The sequence below is a fragment of the Hyalella azteca genome, unplaced genomic scaffold (assembly GCF_000764305.2).
Source record: "Hyalella azteca isolate HAZT.00-mixed unplaced genomic scaffold, Hazt_2.0.2 contig5366, whole genome shotgun sequence".
NCBI classification, from domain to species: Eukaryota; Metazoa; Arthropoda; class Malacostraca; order Amphipoda; family Hyalellidae; genus Hyalella; species Hyalella azteca.
In genome coordinates this window covers 659,212-679,167 of record NW_025935560.1, presented here as the reverse complement: position 1 = coordinate 679,167, position 19,956 = coordinate 659,212, and the positions used below count along the sequence as shown (strand labels likewise).

The window sequence follows — 19,956 nt, the reverse complement described above, 5'->3', positions numbered from 1 at the left end:
TTCGTCTACATGCAGAACTTTTTGAAAATCTCCCTCCATAACTGAAACCAGGAGATCTAAGACAGAGATGATAGAAACGATAAGATAATCGTGATAAGATAAATAGTTTTGGATAATCAATAGTTGCCGCATTAATGTTTTTTTATTCGCTCAGTACATGATGTAGTGAGCCGCTGGACACTACACCAAAGCAACGGTATCAGTGTTAATTGAAAGACCGTGGTACGATATACATCATTTCCCCCTCACTGACAAAAATGTTCCCCAATCTATGACCTTAAATCATGATTTTGTCTACATTAATGTTTTGATTGTTGCTCTTAATTATTTTAAACCAATAATTTAAAATATTTGAAAAAATATCTTGTTCATTACTGGATGTCGTTTGGCAACACATAACGCTACTCGTTATAAAGAAGAATATAACAGGACCTAAATGATAATTAATTGTGAATAATTAAAAAATCAAAGTGATGTCTTGTACAGTTGGACTTTAGTTTAGAAATTCTTCTGTCGTTATTTGGCAAAGTGCCATGAGTGCAAACAACGCGTGCTGTGTCATCCGCTACACGGCCGTTGGGAAGGCCGCAGTTGTCCTCACCTCGGTCAGTTTTTGCAAGATACGAAAACTGTGAACATAAAGTAGAATGATTTTTTGATAACGCGTGAAGAGAATGATAATGAAATGAGAGAAGAATTACGTTCATGATTTTGAAGTGGGGGTTTTCAAACAATTTCAAACTTTATTTTCACTGCCAGCCCTTAGGTCGTGAGAATATACAAGAATTTCTGCTATAGCTCTTTTTAAAATAGTAGATGAATTTTAAAAATTTCATAGAAATTAGCAGGAATAGTTCATTATGCTATATATCCTACCTTAATTCAATTAAGTCGCAAGATATTCCGTTTCAGATAGTCTCAGCTTACGCCATCTTGCTGGCCGTTATCGAACATAATAACTACGAAACAAGTAGGAATGATTGATTTCGAAAGTTTTCATTGTTGAGCTGAACAATCGTACTGTACAACAATTAGAACAAGTCTGAAATTTTGTGTAGTTGAAATATTTTCCCAATCAAATAAAGACATGTAATTTAAACAGACACTTGGAAAACTATCAAGATAAGAATGGTTCTATATTGACAAGTAATTGTTATCGTATACTCAGGTGGATGGCGAATATTTCTGCTACTGGTCATAGGTCTGGGCACCGTGTACGCTGCCAGCGTGCTTTACTACGGAATAAAGGAGGTAATCACTAATCACGCCATGCTGGTAGAAATATATAAGCAAATGTACGTTGTAATTGCGGTTGCCACCTTCTGTTAGCGCATGATCACTTCGCCGCCGTTTATTAGCCGTCTGTGTTGACCCTTCATCTAAAATTAAATGAACTGATTGACAATGTTGCTACGACTTTTTATTACTTAATTTTCATTACTTTTAACTTTAAAACCACATTTAACTTCAAATACGCATACCGTCCATACGTTAAAACGTCAACTTTTTACAACTTTTAATTTTAAAATTCATATGATTTATTAACTGCTGTAATTTGATAAGTAGTACATATATCAATTTTAGTAATAATATTGTTACCAGAATAAGGTGCTTGATCGCTTTCTCCGGTTTTCGGTTACGATTTTGTGTTTTATTCGCATTGTAGTTCCAGACCCTAGCCTTTTACTAATTCTCAGGTTGGTGTTGGATACCATTCAATTGGGTGTCGGTTACTTAACATGAGACTTGATGCCTCTATTTGATATCTTACTTGTTCCATTTATTTGCAGGGTAAGCCAGATCTGCTCAAGTTTTACTCCCGCATGTGTGTGGCGATATCACTGCTGTTTTTGCTCACCGAAGCTTTCACCCGTGGGCCCGAAACTTCACCGAATGTCGTTGGGATGATCATCTCAGGTCTTCTGCTGCTGCTGTCAGCCGGCATCGTGTGGAGATGCCGTTTAATTATGGTAAATTGACACGATCTCTCAATCATGAGTAGTCTTTCAGTATTCGTTTTTTGGCCCTAAATGAGATAAGTGGATGGAGGGGTTCTTTTTCTCAATGGTGACGTGCTCTCACACTTTCTACTTCAGATTGACCGTTGAGAGGCACTAAAGGTGGTGTACTCAGTTTCATTAGCCAGACCAGTTGTGAAGCTAATTATGCCTTTACTTGTGATGGCATTAGCTCCACTTGTGATGTTGGACCACCACTGATATTACAATTAAGGGTCTAAATAATACCAACCGACGGATCGAGCAATGTGCTTGTAAAAAACAGAAATAACTCGTTAGAGTGCGAACAAGAAACTTCCAAATACCGGCAAGAAGCTTCATTTCACGTAAGTGCTGCAGGACCTAAGACCACCTAACATATCAATGAACTTCTTTCAAAATTAAGGGAAACTACTACTACTTCTTTTGTAGCGGGACACTACTACGTCTAAACACTTTAATAAGGTCTCTCTGCCAGCGGGCCCTAAGATCGAGGAAGATTTAAAACAACCAAACCAATGATGAAGTTCAAGCCGACGTTTACATAAGAGGCTTGAGATAATTACTTCAAAAATTGCGAAATAAATTGCACCTAACAGGTCCCTGGCAGATGACGTAGAACGTACATCCAGCAATCGATAGGCAAAACAATGGTAATGATGAAGTCGCTCCATACGAGAGACAGACTACAGCCGAAGACAGTTCGGCTAGTACATTTTTCTCTGCAGTCTTCTTTCGAGGAGTGCGGCGGCTTCATATCTATATAGTACACAAAATGAGGCCTATATCTGGCCCGTTACATTTTGATTTCGACTAAATAAGAAATGATTATGCAAATTCCTGTGCCTATGAATTGTTCTCTTCAATTGGGCCGGATCTTCAAGACGAGAAATACCCTAGAAGGAAATACGGGAAAAACTCAAAATACTATTGCATAAAGTATGAAATCGGGAAAACGTTGTGGCCCCAAGTTAGAAATTGTTCTCCGGATACTCTGATATGTTACGAGAAAGATAGACTATATAACATGACATGCCCTAACGATTCAAGTAAAGACGATATTTCGTTGCGATACGAGATATCAAGACATTGCGATCTCGCGTAGTTAGGATTTACAAGTTAAATGTTCGAGTTTTAATAGGCCGTTAAGGTGGTGCTTGAGAGCCGCGAGGTCCCGGACAGGTTCCTAAGCAGTTCTTCACTAATTAGGGTGAACTTTACTCCACTCGTAAATGAGATGACGATCTGAAATTTTCCATACTTATCTAGGTATTTATTTACAATCCGTGTAAAGGAACAAAAAATATGTAAGCTTTGTATAACGCCAGTTATGACAGATGATAATTTTGTACCTCGATGTTAATTAAACCGGCGTCTTACCGAAATTTTTGAGGCGTAAACGTGTAGTACTATTTATTCTCTATCTGATGTTACTAAATACATGTCGGAATCAACATCCATTTTGTAAATATCCACAACCAAAAAATGTTTTCATCATTGCTAAACAGGAGTTTTCACATTTTCATTGGATGCTAGCGCTGAGCACGTTGAACGTGTCGTACGCTCATAAATCTCTGGCCTGAAGTGGCAACCCTTGTCTACCCCATAGAGGGTAGAGGGGAAGACATCCTCTACCCCACCTCGCATGGAGGTAGACAGGCTGCACTGCTTACCCTCCCGTGTTCCCTCCTACGGCCCTGTGTTAAAGGGCTAGCACGTTTAAATTACAGCACTCCATTGTTAGTTCGTTGGCGAGAACCCTTGTGACAACATGCGATTCTCTCGTAAGCAAACGAAAAGCCCAAGACCGTGTCTTTCAGCATACCGAATCAATAGAGGATTACAGTTAAAAAAATGGAGGTAAGATTTATCACATTTTATTGCTTATTATGAATATATCAAGATAACAACATAAGTGAGTAATACATAAAATGATAGTTTAAAATTAATTTATCTCTTTAAGTTGCCTGCCATTATCATGTTGATGGTAAATATTAATGCTTGCGATTATGTAATACCGATTTTCAAGTCTTGGTTCAATATTGTATCAATGTTGTTCTTTGCTCCGCAGGAAACAACAAAATCTCCTAAAGGATCTAAACGCATCGGCTTCGGGTGAAAATGTCGCCAACAATATCACTCCAACTGTGGATCTTACTAGCGACGAAGACGATCTGAGTGATTTAGTGATCGAAATTTCGGAGGAAGCGAGCGTGCAGGATGCTAATCCACATAAGAACAGTGAAGAGTTGAGCATGCTGAATGCCGGATCAGATCGAAGCAGTGTTGTGTCTAATACAAACAGTGACATTCTACAAGTGTTTCAAAATGCATTAAAACCATTAAGTGGTAGGAGGCTCTTCGATGTCAAAAATCTTTTTAGTGATGTGTGTAAAATGGCGTTGCATAATACAAACATTTGTTCATTTTACAATTTCATTTTCGTAAGAGATGTCCGACGAGGGCTTTACGCTACTATGAATTCCAATGTAGCATGTGCAATTTAAAAATGTGTGTCCGTACTGAAGAAGAAAGTTCTGAGGAAGGAGTGCATTCATCAAATTATTCAGCAGTGTCAGGTGCTCTAGCTATAGGCATCGGAAGGTCGCAAGCTTCAGAATTTTTGGGATCACTCAGCGTTCCTTTCGTCACTCAAAACACATATCATAAATACGAGCAACGTGTTAGTGACAAATGGATCGAAACATCTTTGGAAAGCATGCAAGTCGCGGCTCAAGAAGAAAAAGATTTGGCCATCCGAGAAAATAGAGTAGATGCAAATGGTATCCCTAAGATATTAGTTACTGCAGATGGTGCCTGGTCTAAGCGATCGTATGGGCATAATTACTCAGCTCTCTCTGAAGTTGCAGCAATAGTTGGCTATCGCTCAGGTAAAATTCTATTCGTGGGCGTACGCAATCGATTTTGCGCAGTCTGCGCGTATGCTAAGCGTAAAAAAAACTCCGAAAGACCATGCCTGCAGTCAAAATTGGCATGACAGTCCGTCATCAATGGAAGCCGACATCCTTGCGGAAGGATTTTCTACGAGTCTAGAAACCCATGGCTTGAAATACAGTTACTTTGTTGGAGACGGGGATAGTAGCGTGTACCCGAAACTGCTCGAAATCATGCCTTACGCTCCTGAAGAGGTTAAAAAAATTGAGTGCCGAAATCACATCTTTAGGAATTGCAAGAAACATTTGAGAGATGATGTCTTCAAAGCTAAAGGGGCAGCGAAACTTAGTTCTGTGGAACAAAGGAAACTGGTAGAGTTTCGTGCTCAGCGCTTGATAAATGCCATACATGGCGCTATAAGACACCATAAAGAATTGAGTGTTTCAGAAAAGGAGAAAATCGAGGGGTTGCAAAAAGACATTTTGAACAGCGCCCGGCATGTCTTTGGTGATCATAAAATGTGCTCAACAACCGGAAATTATTTTTGTAAAAATCCAGATGATCAAAATCACTTGCCAGATCTTGAAAAAACAGGAGTTTTTCAAGCCACAATGAAGATTCTAAACAGAGTGAAGGACCAAGCAGACAGTCTTATTCATGACGTTAGTAGCAACAGAGTAGAAAATTTCTTCAGTCAAGTTGCAAAGTTTATGGGAGGAAAAAGAATAAACTTTAGGTTAAAAGACGGCTTCAAAAACAGATGCAATGGTGCTGTAATAGCACATAACACCGGACGCTTGCATTCATTAATCCACGAAAAACTTCCTCGGAAATCCCCTAACAAGGTCAGGATGAAAATTGAAGCTCATTTGGCTCAAAAGAAGGCCAATGCCAAAAAACGGCTATTCAACGGAAGTGCTGTCAAGTTGAAAAGGAGACAAGGTCGAGCTTTCGGTTATAAGAGCAACGCTTTCGCTACCGTGTCAGATGAAGCTAAAAGTAACTTTATTCAAACTTTGTCCCTGGATGAACATCAAATTCAGACCCTTGAGTGTTCAACAATTCAACAAAGTAATTGTTCATCATGGCATAATGAACGTAGAAAAAGATTAACCGCTTCGAATTTCGGGACTGTATGCAAATTGAGAAAAACAACAAGCAAGCAGTTGGTCGCCCACAGAATAATGAATGGCTTGAGTGACACGATTCATGCCGTAGCGTGGGGGCGGGAGAGGGAAACTTTAGCATTAGAAGGCTTACAAAAAAATTGGGCATCTCAGTGAAAAGATGCGGTTTTTCGTAGAAAAAGATTTGCCTTATTTAGGTGCATCCCAAGACGGTCTTGTGGATCATGACCACGTTGTTGAAATCAAATGCCCAAGCTCTGCACGTTATTTCAAGACAATAAAAGATGATGTAATTGCTAAAAAATGCAATCATTTGAAAGTCGTTGACGATCAAATAATACTGAACAGAAGGCATTCCTACTTCTTCCAAGTTCAAGGTCAGATGAAAGTTACCGGACGAAGTAAATGTTATTTCGTGACCTGGATACCAGAAGATATACACATAATTGTTGTTGATTTTGAACCGATGTTTTGGCTCAAGCGAATGGAAGTGCAGCTTAAAAATTTTTACTTAAACAACATGTTACCTTGAATTATCAACGATGATGTTGAATATTGAATAGATATTGAATATTCGTTATACGGGTCATTCTGTATTCAGTCGATCGAGCCTTGACCATTTGAGAAGAAAGAGCTACACAATCTTTTCCCTTACAACCCCTCCCCCTACCCTGTAAAAACCCCTACTGCGGTTTCACAGCTTTCCTTTCTGTCTCCATCCCCATGAAGACGGATACTTCGCTGTTGCTGTGCAAGTGACAGCCAGTATCACTGTCATTATAAGTAAACTTTTGGCCTCTGTATAGTCTGAATTACTGTCTCTGTAGTTTGATAAATCCTGATTAACCGTAAAAGTTAAAATTTCGTCGCCTTTCTTTAACCTTCCCTTGACGTGCCTATAACAGAAAAAAATAATTAATAGTCTAGTGACAATATGTCTTCCGTTCAGAAATTTGTACTCTCTGAATTAAATATAATGTTAATGATTTAGGTGTTGAATGTGATGCATTTATATGATGAAAATGAATATATAATATATATCTGTGTGAAAACAGCCAATTTGGCTTGAAGTCTAAGCTCCTATTACAGTGAAAGATATTGGTATTTCTTTGACGAGGTGGCGAGAGTAGGGGTGTCAGACATGAGTGTGTGAAACCCTCACAGATGTCCGCGCACACCTATCCCTCTAATAACCCTCACTGCGGTGCCACAACCTCCCTTTCTTTCTCCATACCCATGCTACAAGCATCGACGCACTTCATGCCAGTGTCGCTCTATCGTTACGAGCTAACTATTGGTCTGAATTGGTCTATGCACATCCAAGTTGTATTCTGTTAATATAATTTGTTCACTTTATTTATCACAAGTTAAATAAAATATGTTATTCAGTTGAAAGAAAGGGTATCAAAGCCTAAATTATTTTTTGCCATGATGAACTTTACAATAATCACGTCCTTGCTTGAACCGGAAAAATTAAATAAATAACATGGAAAAAGATTTAAAATGACGGCACATCATTATGTTTATTTTTTTTTTAAGATCGCGCGATCGCGCTGTAAATAGCAAAGAATTTGCTGGCAGTAGTCAAAGCTCATTCATTACATGTGCACTGTTGTAAGCTTGTACGGTGGTCCAGCCCGACACGGCTGCGCTAGCAGGCATTCCTACGGCATCGCGTCGGCCAGACGTAAGATAACCAGCCCTCACGCGTCTCGGCAGCAAACTCGAGCAAGGTCGCTGTGGAGTTCGGGCGGCTTTGAATACAAACCTTAAGACAATTTGGCGACATTTGGCGGTCCACACAACTCGACAGTTACGTCAATGCGTTGCATGGATGGCAGAAAAATTTTGTAGTTAGCTCTCTTCTTTTATCACGTTTCATAATAGATACAATTTGAATCGTGGCGCACTGGCGCACAACGTGGACCTTACGCGTTTCAAAAGTCGCAATTAGCGCGGGTCGGTGAACCGCTTATATAAGCTTTGTTTCATTTACAAGATTGACCTTACACTATGTCTTAGTCTGATGCAGTTGAATGTTGAAAACTGACAAAATTTTGCAAAAAAATTTTTTAAAAGCTATCATGTGACTCATTGAATCCCGTTAAAATAGAATTGCAGGAAAATTGTGCAGCTCTTATATGCCCGTGACATGTCGTCCCGTGTCTGAATCGTTTCGGATTCATATTGAATGTTTTGATTGTTGATTTTAATGATTTCCATTGAAAAATGTTTTGATTATCATTTCCGCTATCACTAATATAGGAGCGTCTGGTCTTGAATAAAGAAATAAGAACAAGAAATGAAAATTCAATGACTTTTGTTTGTTTCGCCGACTTCTTGAATTGGTATTTTCGCACAAACGTACCTGCAGCACAAAAACTTTTTTCATTCAATACCTATAAATTGGTTCGCAATTTTTAAACATTTATTTGATTTAGTTCAATGACGGAATAGCCGACAGGCATATTTTTCAAGTCGCGTCTTTCGATCGCGTTTCAGGTCAAAGTCGCGTCGTCTACCAATTCAGCATCAGAATCCCCACTGGCAGCCACAGAATCTTCCACTTCCACGGACGGGGATAGAATTGGAGATGATCCCCCGTCGTACAGAGACGTTGTGCACCGTTCACCCCCGGAGGAATCTTCCTCTATCTTCACAGTGCCTCTGCCTCACGAGAGAGATAGGGGTTTTTCATACGGGAGTTTGAACACACTTCCCCCGCCGTACCACTTGGCCGTGTCTCAAATGTCCTACGAAAAAAATACATCTCCGAGTGACGTCATACTCCGTCCGTCAGACATCACTCTTCCCTCGCAAGCTCCTGCCGGTAATCTTACGACTCTCTTGAACAGTTCAGAGTCGCCGTCAGTTCTGTTATTTACAGAATTTACGCTATTTTAATCTAATTTATATCAGATTCAATTTCAAATTTATATTAAATTTATATTAAATCTGCATTAAAATTGTCAAATCTGTGCTAAATTTATATCGAATCATTACTAAGTTGTATCAAATAAAAATCTAAAAAAATGATATGAGAACATCATCGGATTATATCAAGTATATATTCTAGCCTAAAGTAGGATACGTGAAATTCGCGTTGGTAGTTTGTTATGCTAATAAATTCGCTTGGCAATATTTATTGTGTCATTAATAGTTGAAGTCCGTGATCCTCTTTCAATACGCAGTTAAACCTCCACATATTCATGCGGTCTTCTCCCGTCCAAATTTCTACTCCTATTACTGATTTCCTTTAAATTTCTAAACATCAATTCCCATGTATCATCATTTAATCTCAACACGGGCATTAAGAACCTCAGGTTTGTTAAAAAGGTGTTAAATAGATTAGTGAAATATCTTTGAAATTACCGCTTCATCACTTTTACCAGTTTAATTCATGATTAGAGCCTAGTGAATTTTTTGCTTTCTCTCTCTAGTATCTGCAATTTTGTGGTTCTGCTGTCGTTGCTCCTTTTCCCTCCTTGTGACGTCACACTTTGCGTCACGTCCACGTTTCATTGCGTCACGTCCACGGTTCTTTGCGTCACGTCCACGGTTTTTTGCGTCACGCCACGTTTCATTGCGTTACGTCCACGCTTCATTGCGTCAAGTCCGCGTTTCATTGCTTCACGCTGACGTCACAGCACTACTAAGAGACCGTGCCTGGCGCACTTGAGCTTCTCCGCGCTCAGAACAAGGAAACCTAATTGAAAGCTATCTTTAATTCTCTGCTACTGTTACCAAAAGAAGGGCAGCTTGCTTTGTTTTACGACAGATGTAGCAAACTGTGGATGCGCCATTGCCTGTGCAGCCAAATATTTTTAGAGATAATTGATTAAATGAATTTGTAGAATCCAAATTCAATAGTGTAAAGTCCTTACAGTTGTAAGATTTCCAATAATGTTGCAATTTATTTTGCATTAGGTGGTCTAATATGCGACAGGATTTCTAAACAGCTTTTCTGCGGTTGCCACGTAAGAATTTGCTAAGAGGTTAAATTCAATGAACAATTTGAACTTAAACCTCGGCAGCTTTTGGCGTCAATTTCTCTACTACTTAATTGCAATTCTCCGTTGACCACGTTTAAACTGAAGAAATTCTAGAGAGCGACGTGCAATGGTATTGTATCAGCGCAGCATTCATTTCATATTCACATATTGTTGTATGAAAGTCCCGATTGCTGTAACAAAATTGTTGTTCGCAATTTTTTGCCGCGGGTTCGACTTTTGACTTTCATGATATTATCTCGGCCCCCGTTTATCTACATCTCTTGAGTGCACTATAAAAGTTTAAACTTTCGTTGTAATTTTTTCCTTCGATTTAGCCAAGTTCAAGATGAAAAGGAATTTGATTTTCTGACAGTATCGTTTACAAACCGAAAAGAGTTACAAAATGCCACGTCATGTTTCGTCTGTATGCATGGCTAGTCGCAATAAGCTTGTCCGCACCAATCATCACAAAGAGTCATGTAAAATTCTTGCATTTGATATCTATTAGATGAGATGGGGTGTTTGTTCACCGGTCATTATCAGCACAGCAATACGCGGAAAACGCAAGCAAACGCGTTATTGTGCGGCTTATGATTTAGTGCCAGAATAGTCGACGTTATTGGGTTTGTAGAGGCAGGGTTGACTATCACATAAATTAGAATGGGATACTTCTAGCTATTGAGACTACCAACAGTAACGGGAAATAACACCAAACAAAGTAAATTTTCGTCTACATGCAGAACTTTTTGAAAATATCCCTCCCACTGGTACCAGGAGATCCGAGTCAGAGCTGATAGAAGCGACAAGATAATCGTGATAAGATAAATAGTTTTGGATACTCAATAATTGCATCATAAATGTTTTTTGCTTTGCGCAGTACATGACGTGGTGAGCCGCTGGACACTACACCAAAGCAACGGTATCAGTGTTAATTGGAAGACCGTGGTATGAAATACATCATTTCTCCTCACTGGCAAAAATGTTCACTAATCTACCACCTTAATTCATGTTTTTGATTACACTAATGTTTTGATTGTTGTGTTTAATTATTTTCAACCAATAATTTAGAAATATTTGAATCATATTTTGTTCATTACTGGATGTCGTTTGGCAACACATAACGCTACTCATAATAAGGAAGAGTATACGTATACCAGAACATTCAATGATAACATATAATTGTGGATAATTAGAAGATCAAAGTGATTTGTACAGTTGGACTCTAGTTTAGAAATTCTTCTGTCGTTATTTGGTAAACAGATGCGCAAGTGCCATGAGTGCAAACAACGCGTGCTGTGTCATCCGCTACACGGCCGTTGGGAAGGCCGCAGTTGTACTCACCTCGGTCAGTTTTTGCAAGATACAAAAACTGTGAACATAAAGTAGAATGATTTTTGATAATGAGCGATGAGAATGATAATGAGATGAGTGAAGAATTACGTTCATGAATTTGAAGTGGGCGTTTAAAAAAAAAATTCTAAGTTTATTTGTCTCTGTCAATTCTTGGGCCGTGAGATTATTCATGAATTTCTGTTGTAGTTCTTTTTATATAAAAACGTAGGAATACAAATGTGGTAAATACAAATTAGGAGGAATACTTCGCTATGCTATATAGCCAACCTTAATTCAATTAATCCTAGTACATGACATACTTTTCAGATAGTCTCAGTTTACGCATTCGTACAGGGCGATATCGTAAGAAATCACTTCGTTTCAAGTAAGAATTATTGACTCCGACGAAAGTTTTCGTTGTTGATTTGAACAATCGTGATGCATATTATTTAAATCAAATCTAGGATTTTGTGTCATTGAGATATTTTCCCAATTAAATAAAGATATGCAATTTAAACATACACTAGGTAAATAATCAAGATAAAAATGGTTCTACATTGACAAGTAATTATTATTGTACTTTCAGGTGGATTGCGAATATTTCTGCTATGGGTCATAAGTCTGAGCTCAGGGTGCGCAGCCGGCGTGCTTTACTACGGAGTAAAGAAGGTAATCACTAGTGAGGCCAAGCTAGTAGAAATATATAAGCAATTATACGTTGTAATTGCGGTTGCCACCTTGCACTAGCTTTCCCCTTGACGCATGATGACTTCGACGCCGTTTATTAGCCGTCTGTGTTGACCATCGTCCAAACTTAAATGAACTGATTTACAATTTTGCTACGACTTTTTATTTCTTAGTTTTCATTGCTTTAACTTTAAAACCACATATTTTACTTTAAACACGTATAATTTTTTAAAACCTCTCACTTTAGAATTCATATGATTTTTTAACTTTATAATTCTTATGATTTTTTAAAGTAGTACATATATCTACAGGGGTTGGACAAAATAATTGGAACACTACACTTATTAGTACCTTTTCTTTAAATTCCTCCTCTGTCCAAAACATTCATCAGAGTTTTATTATGTTGGTATACATACATAATTAATATATGTTGTTTTTACTATTACAGGTAAAGGCACAATCTATTCTAGATTTATTTAAAAATTAGGTAAGATGCGTGACTTAACTGATTTTGAAAAAGGGCAAATTGGTGGTGCTCGCATGACAGGAGCTTCGATCACTAAAGTTGCTGAGGTTTTCGGTTTTTCGAGAGCTACTATATCAAGGACGATGACGCAATTCGAAAAACAGGGGAAACATCTAATAATCGCACTAAATGTGGTCAACCCTCAAAGCTATCTGATAGAGATCGAAGGACATTAAACCGTATTATGAAAAAATAGGCGATCTACGGCTACAAAGGTGCGTGCAGAGTTAAATCAGCATCTCAGCAATGAAGTTTCTACCAAAACCGTTCGTCGTGAGCTTCATAATGGTGGATACCATAGAAGAGCCGCTATCAGGAAACCTCTACTTTCTTCTGGAAACATTCAGAAGCGGATGCTGTGATGCAAGGACCACAAAACCTGGTCTCGAGACCAGTGTAGGCGAGTAATATTCTCAGACGAGTCCTCCTACGAGTCAGACGAGTCCTCAGTCCTCTGACGAGTCAGACGAGTCCTCCTCCTGTCGGGATGAACTGGAGAAGGTTTTGTTGGAAGAGTGTCTGAAAATTCCAATAGAACAAGTCAAGACTTGCTTTGAACCCGTTGGAGTGGACAGAGGTGATGGTAAGAGACCAGTTGGCTTAACGGTTTTCCCATTTTCTAATGGGAGGTGTTTGTGCTGGGATGCAACCTGCGTCGACACTTTTGCAGAGTCGCACGTCAATAATTCGGCTAGTTCTGCTGGGTTCGCGGCTCGTGCGGCGGAGGATAGCAAGAGACGTAAATACGCGGCGTTGGCAGCTCGGTATCGTTTCGAGCCAGTCGCATTAGAAACGACTGGCACATATGTTGAAACGACTGGTCCTTTAATATCACAGATTGGCCGTCGCATTACGGAATTGTCCGGCGAACGTAGAGAGACTCTATGGTTGGAGCAAAGGTTGGGTTTGGCTGTGCAGAGAGGCAATGCAGCTAGCATCCTAACGGCAGTCAGAGAAAAGTTCTACGTGGGCCCGCTCCTAGCTCGCGTCACAGCTCAGTGACCCTCGATCGGAGTCGGTGTAGGCCACCATCAGAGGCGTTAAGGTCGGGGCCCTGATCATTGACATGAAACTATTCCCTGTTTTTAATTAATAAAATCAATTCCCTTTTTTTTTGTTGGAATGGTGAGTGTGGGAGGCCTTTAAAAAAAAACAAGTCAAGAAGCTGTATGATTCGATTTCCAGACGTATTGAAGCTGTATTGAAGGCTAAAGGGGTCCAACTCCGTATTAAATAAAGTTTCTCTAAATTTATCAGGTGTTCCAATTATTTTGTCCAACCCCTGTATTTTAGCGTTGAAATTGTTGCCAGAATCCGGTTTTTGATAGCTTCCTTCGGTTTTTGGTTACGACTTTGTGTTTTATTCGCATTGTCGTTCCAGACCCTAGCTGGGCTTTAAATCTCAGGCTTTAACTCGAGGCTTTAAATCTCAGGTTGGTGTTGGTCATTCAATTGGGTATCGGTTTTCTTAACAGGAGACTTGATGCCTCACTTTATTTTATATCTCACTCGCTCTTTTTATTTACAGAGTAAGCCAAACCTGCTCAAGCTTTACTCCCGCATGTGCTTGACGATATCACTGCTGTGTTTGCTCACTGGATTTTTCGCCCGTGGGCCCGAAACTTGTTCACCGAATGACGCTGTGCTGATCATCATCTGTCTTCCGCTGCTGCTGTCAGCCGGCATCGTGTGGAGATGCCGTTTAATTATGGTCAATTGACACGATCTCTCAATCAAATGTAGACTTTCAGTATTCGTTTCTTGGACCTAAATGAAATAAGGGATTAGAGGGGTTATTATGCTCAATATAATTAACCCTCAATTATGAGAGCTCAATTATGACGAGCTCTCACACTTTCTACTTTAGATTTTATCGTTTCGCGGCACTAGAATGTGATGTACTCAGTTCCATTATAGCCAGACTAGTGGTGAGGCTAATGCCTTTACAATTGTGATGGAGTGATGTCAATGATGGACCGCCACTGACATTACAATTAAGGGTCTAAATAATACCAAGTGACAGATCAAGCAATGTGTATTCATAAAATGGAAATAACTCATTAGAATACGACTTAGAAGCTTCTAAATACCGACAAGAAGCCTCATTTCACATAAGTGCTACAGGACCTAAGACCACCTAACATATCAATGAACATCTTTTAAAGTTATGATTGTGACTAAATAAGAAATGATTATGCAAATTCCTGTGCCCATGAATTGTTCTCTTTAATTGCGCCGGAACATTGAGACGAAAAATACTCCAGAAGGAAAGACCGGGAAAACTTAAAATGCCATTTAGCATAAAGTTAGAAATCGAGAAAACATTGTGTCACAAAAGTTAGAAATTGTTACCCGGATACTCTGACCCGGTACGAGACAGACTATATAACTTGACATGCCCCAACGATTCGAGGAGAGACGAAATATTTCATTGCGAAACGAGACATCAAGATTTATTTATTGCACGGATTTTGGATTGACAAATTATATGTTCTATTTTAATGGCCAGTTGAGACATTTGGCGGTCCACACAACTCGGTAGTTACGTTAATAATTTTGCAGTTAGCTTTTTTCTCATTACGTATCATAATAGATACAATTTTCATTATGACGTCCCACGTGGACCCTACGAGTTTCAAAAGTCGTAATCAGCGTGGGTCGGTGACACAGCGTCTATAGTCAACCGCTTTATAGAAGCTTTGTTTAGTTTACAAGATTGAACTTAATTATGCCTTAGTGTGATACTGACACTGTTGGAATGTTGAAAACAGACAAAATCTTACATGAAAATCATTGGAAAAGTTATCATATGGACTCGTCGAATCCTGTTAAAAAATACGATTTCAGGAAAATTGTAAAGCTCTTATATGCCCAGGACATCTCCCGTGTCGGTATCTTTCCGTACTTCCATTGAATGTTTTGATAGTTGATCTCATGATTTCCATTCAAAAATGTTTTGATAGTTATTTTCTCTGTCACTAATTAAGGAGTATCTCGTCTTGAATAAAGAAATAATAACGAAAAATTATAATTCAATGAGTTATGTTTATTTCGCTGACAACTTGAATTGGTGTTTTCGCACAAACAAACTTACAGCACAAAAACGTTTTCATTGTAAACTCAATAAATTTATTTCCAATTTTTCAAACAACTATTTGATTTAGTTCAATAACGGAATAGCCGACTGGCATATTTTTCATGAATCCGTTCTACAGGTCAAAGTCGCGTCGACTACCAATTCGGCACCAGAATCCCCACCGGCAGCCACAGAATCTTCCACTTCCACGGACGGGGATAGAATTGGAGTTGATCCCCCGTCGTACAGAGACGTTGCGCACCGTTCACCCCCGGAGGAATCTTCCTCTGTCTTCACAGTTCCTCTGCCTCACGAGAGTTATATGCCTTATTCCTACGGGAGTTTGAACTCACTTCCCCCGCCCTACCACTTGGCCGTGTCCCAAATGTCCTACGAAACAAATGCATCTCCCCCGAGTGACGTCATACTCCGTCCGTCAGACATCGCTCGTCCCTCGCAAAATCCTGCCGGAAATCTCACGACTCTCTTCAACAGTTCAGAGTCGCCGCAGTCTGCCATCCATGTTCACGATCCCAATAGATTTTAGGCTTTTAGCTTATCGATATGCGCTGCTGTTTGGAAGCTCATTTGGATTAAAGCGCGTTTAAGGATTCTTGTGCACAGTGTTTTGTAATTAGTTTTGTTTAGCTAGTTTATAGTGACATAATTTGTATAATTTCACGGAATTTACTATTACGCTTTCATATCAATTAGAATCTGTAAAGTAACTTCTGCTGAAAAAGTTCAATGTCGGTTGCTGTGATCTCAGCGTTTGAGGGGCCAATAACAGCATTCAAACTTCGCATCCCGTACCATCGTATCTCTTATTCCAGGTAAAAATCCTGTAATTAAAAGTTGATAACATTAAAGAAACATGTTTTAAATATATTAATTGGAACGTATTCAATCTGTCATGCAATTGTCTCCAAACAAATTATATTTATACATCATTAGACTGATCAAGATTCAATTTCTCGTTCGGATCTCGTAGTAGTATAAGAGGCTGTTGTTGGTGACGTACAATAAGTCCATTATTCGGTGACAACCTGACAATGCCATCTTACTAATGTTTGCCATGGGTGAACGAATGCACAGTTTATAGTTTAATACCTATATTGGAAATATGAAGTTTTCTAATACCTAATCTCTTCATTTCAATTTCCCCTTCACTTCCAGTACACCAATTGATTAGGTAGCGTGTCTGCGAGACGATATAAAGAGTGGCGTTTAAAGGCGTTCTGCATGAATCCTACCGAAATAAAGATTATAGTTAAAAGGTTTGCAAAAATAGGAGCACCGACCAACGAAAACAAAATATCCTGTAGACACCTGGACAGACATTCAAGTAGCATCTACATACTTAAACCCTGATCACTAGTACAACCCGAAATGCTGAAACCTTTTTCAACAGATGATTTCATTGTTTTCACACATTATAGAAATTATTTAATATGTGGCGGGATCACAGAGATGATGAAGGTACGGTTATCGCAGTGAGTCGTTACGCGGCTGTGCCGAAACGACCGTCGGGTGCCCGTACACACACGGCAGGAAAGCTGAGCCAACACGGCCATCGTGAAATTATTGAGGGCCCTAAAACAGTGACCGGCCAGCTTCACGGTTCCGCTGCCGTCGATCGTAAGGCTTTCAATTTTAACAGAAGCGGTACTTTTAAGAGTAATTTATGTAGTTCTTTCTAACGTTGCTCCTCGAAAAGCTCTTAGCTGTTGATTGTCATCAACTCAAGGCTACTTCAGAACAACGATTGATGCCACGAGATAGGTTACCTAATAGCGGAGGCGAGGCTGTACTTCGCCTCCGTCTACTGTATGGTGCCTACAGAAAGCGCTTTCAGGTAAATATCGCTTTATATCACTAAGTTTATCTCCGTTCTACTCCTCCCTCCTTCATCCTCTTTAACATAAGCCCTGCAGGGCGGTGCACGTTCCCTTGTAAAATACAACTACTTTAAAAATAAATATTATTAATATAAGCTCTAAGAAAAAAACGCCAGTTTTCGTATCAGTTTCCAATTTTCCACTGACCTTCCTTAGCTGTCATGCAACATTTGCTGGTTGGATTTAAACAGATTGGTGGGTAAACGAAGGATTCACGTCTATGCATCTACTGTGTTGCACGTCGTACCTATACTTTTGAGTGGAGAAATTAAGATTAATAATCAGATCAATTTGCTTCGCTAAGCAAAGTTTTCAACAGCCGGAGAAAGATAGGAAATGAGGCGTTGAAGAAATTTGCAGTGTAACTATAGTGAATATGTTTTAGGGTTGATAGGGGCAACAGGGAGGAAAGGCAAAAATGAAATAAAGGCTGATGTTCGATAGACCCACGTCTTGAGAATTTACTAATTGCATTTTTAGGTACTTGCCTAATTTAAGATCTCTAGAAATTCACTTGTCAGGTAAAGATGCAAAAATCAAGAATGAGAATAATTACATACGTCATTGTACCATCTCGCTAACAAACGGCTACATAATTTTCTGGCAGTGCTCACTCGACTTCAGTAATTCACTAATGATATTCACTTAGTTATTTTTTTATACTGATGTCATTAATGGTGCAGAGATATTGAAAAATAATTTTTTAATTAACCAAGATAGGGGCTCCGAATTTATTGAATTTTGGTACAATTGGAAATTAAAGAACAAAGAAAGCGTTGAAACTTTTATTGCAGAGGTTCCGAAAAGAGAATTGGTTCGCAGAACGAAGCCAGGAGGAAACGTGAAGCACGAAGCGCGATGAGGTACTCGTGCACTGTAGTAGAATACGTTCGCACATAAGTACAAGCTCGAACGTTAGGAGTCTAGAACACAATATTTAATTTCAGTTAAGTGAGTCACTGTTTCAGGTGAATGTCTCTCTCTCTAATTCTCACCATATATTGTCGGTGGCAACAGAACGTAATATGCAAGTAGTTCAGCTCAACAAAACAGAAACGGCTGAGTCGAAGACCAAGCAGAGGCGGTTGCTTCTTATCTGAATAAGACAGAAAACCAACTTAAGCCTAAAATTAATAGATTCAAGGTTTTAACGCAGTGAATTTCAGTATAGTAATTCAAGTAAATTCAGAATAATGATAACACAGTTTCAAGTAATCAAAATAAACCTATTTGTTTCCGTTGAGGAACCCTGGCCAAGAGTTCTCATGTAGAGAACTATAAGAACGAAAATAGTGAAAATAGTAATAGGAGTGTTCACTCGTACTTAAAGAGAGTTAAGCGCATGCAAGCATGCAAGTTAATTCACAGCACTAAGGTAAGGCATGTGATAAAATCGGTTAAACACCGAAGCTCCAAGGAGCCAATAACCCAACGGGTTCCAAGCACTGGCGTAAAGCCAGTAGTTAAGCAAGATCTTAAACGAGCAAAACAAAGAAGTTCTAACATGCATTAAATGGAACAAAATGAAATGAAACCACACTCGCACAAACTCAAATTAAGGTATAGATAAGCAAGAGTTAACAAAAGTAATAATACAGTTTGAGCAAGAGGTCTTCACTCGGGTAAGGATAAGGTAATATTAATCTAGAACGAGCTACAGAGCGTCGACTATGTCTCCGGACACGAGACTAACGATAAGCGTAAAACGTTAACGAATTAATTAGACAATAAATTTTAACCAATTTTTTTGTAGGCCATGTTGTTTTGTAAATTAAAATTTGTCATATAATGGCCCTGCGCTTTTCTCCTGTCTCTTGTTACGAGTAAAGATCGTCTGATATTTTGTCGTTGTCAGGATAAAAACAGGAGTGTCATAATAAAGACATTAAGGATGACTATTTAAAACTGCAGATTGGTGAGTTTTCGTCAACATATTTGAATATTACAGGCGTGAAGCTAGGTTCAGGGCCCCGTTGGGTTGTTAAAAAGTAGAACTTTAATATTTAGTTAGCCTCGTGTATTAGACTCCCCTAGTTGATTATTTTACGCCAGAATTCGGCGCTAAATCAAACCAATTGCCTCCATGCAGTCATTAAGTAACGTTTGAAACTATATCAATTGTAGGCTTAATACTTGACTCCATTTTGGATATGATTGCGCGAGTCAAACCGTACATACAACATGAGTGGACACATGCCATTTCAATCACCTAATTTCATTACTATTGTTCTTTTAAACTTTAAAGAGCTTATGTTTTTGTTTCCATCAAAGTAGTGAAAGAAATAGGGATGCATTTTCATTATAATTAGATTCCACGTAACGTTGCAACATATTTTGCTATGACTTTACACTTGATTTTGCTAAGATTTCCAAACAGTTTCCCTACGTTGCCGGATAAAAATCGGTTCATTTACAACTTGTAATTA

General features: G+C 38.9%; 1 protein-coding gene across 1 annotated transcript; it reads left to right on the top strand.

Annotated features, from left to right (window-relative positions):
* The first annotated feature begins 321 nt into the window (after window positions 1-321).
* Window positions 322-16,739, top strand: LOC108681143. The gene is made up of 11 exons (XM_018170138.2): window positions 322-605; window positions 913-970; window positions 1,169-1,251; window positions 1,791-1,970; window positions 8,522-8,849; window positions 10,889-10,956; window positions 11,272-11,356; window positions 11,671-11,728; window positions 11,930-12,012; window positions 14,085-14,267; window positions 15,772-16,739. Exons 1-10 carry the CDS (start codon window positions 534-536, stop codon window positions 14,087-14,089), a joined length of 1,020 nt encoding a protein of 339 aa, XP_018025627.2. The 5' UTR covers window positions 322-533; the 3' UTR covers window positions 14,090-14,267; window positions 15,772-16,739.
* Window positions 16,740-19,956: the final 3,217 nt, after the last annotated feature.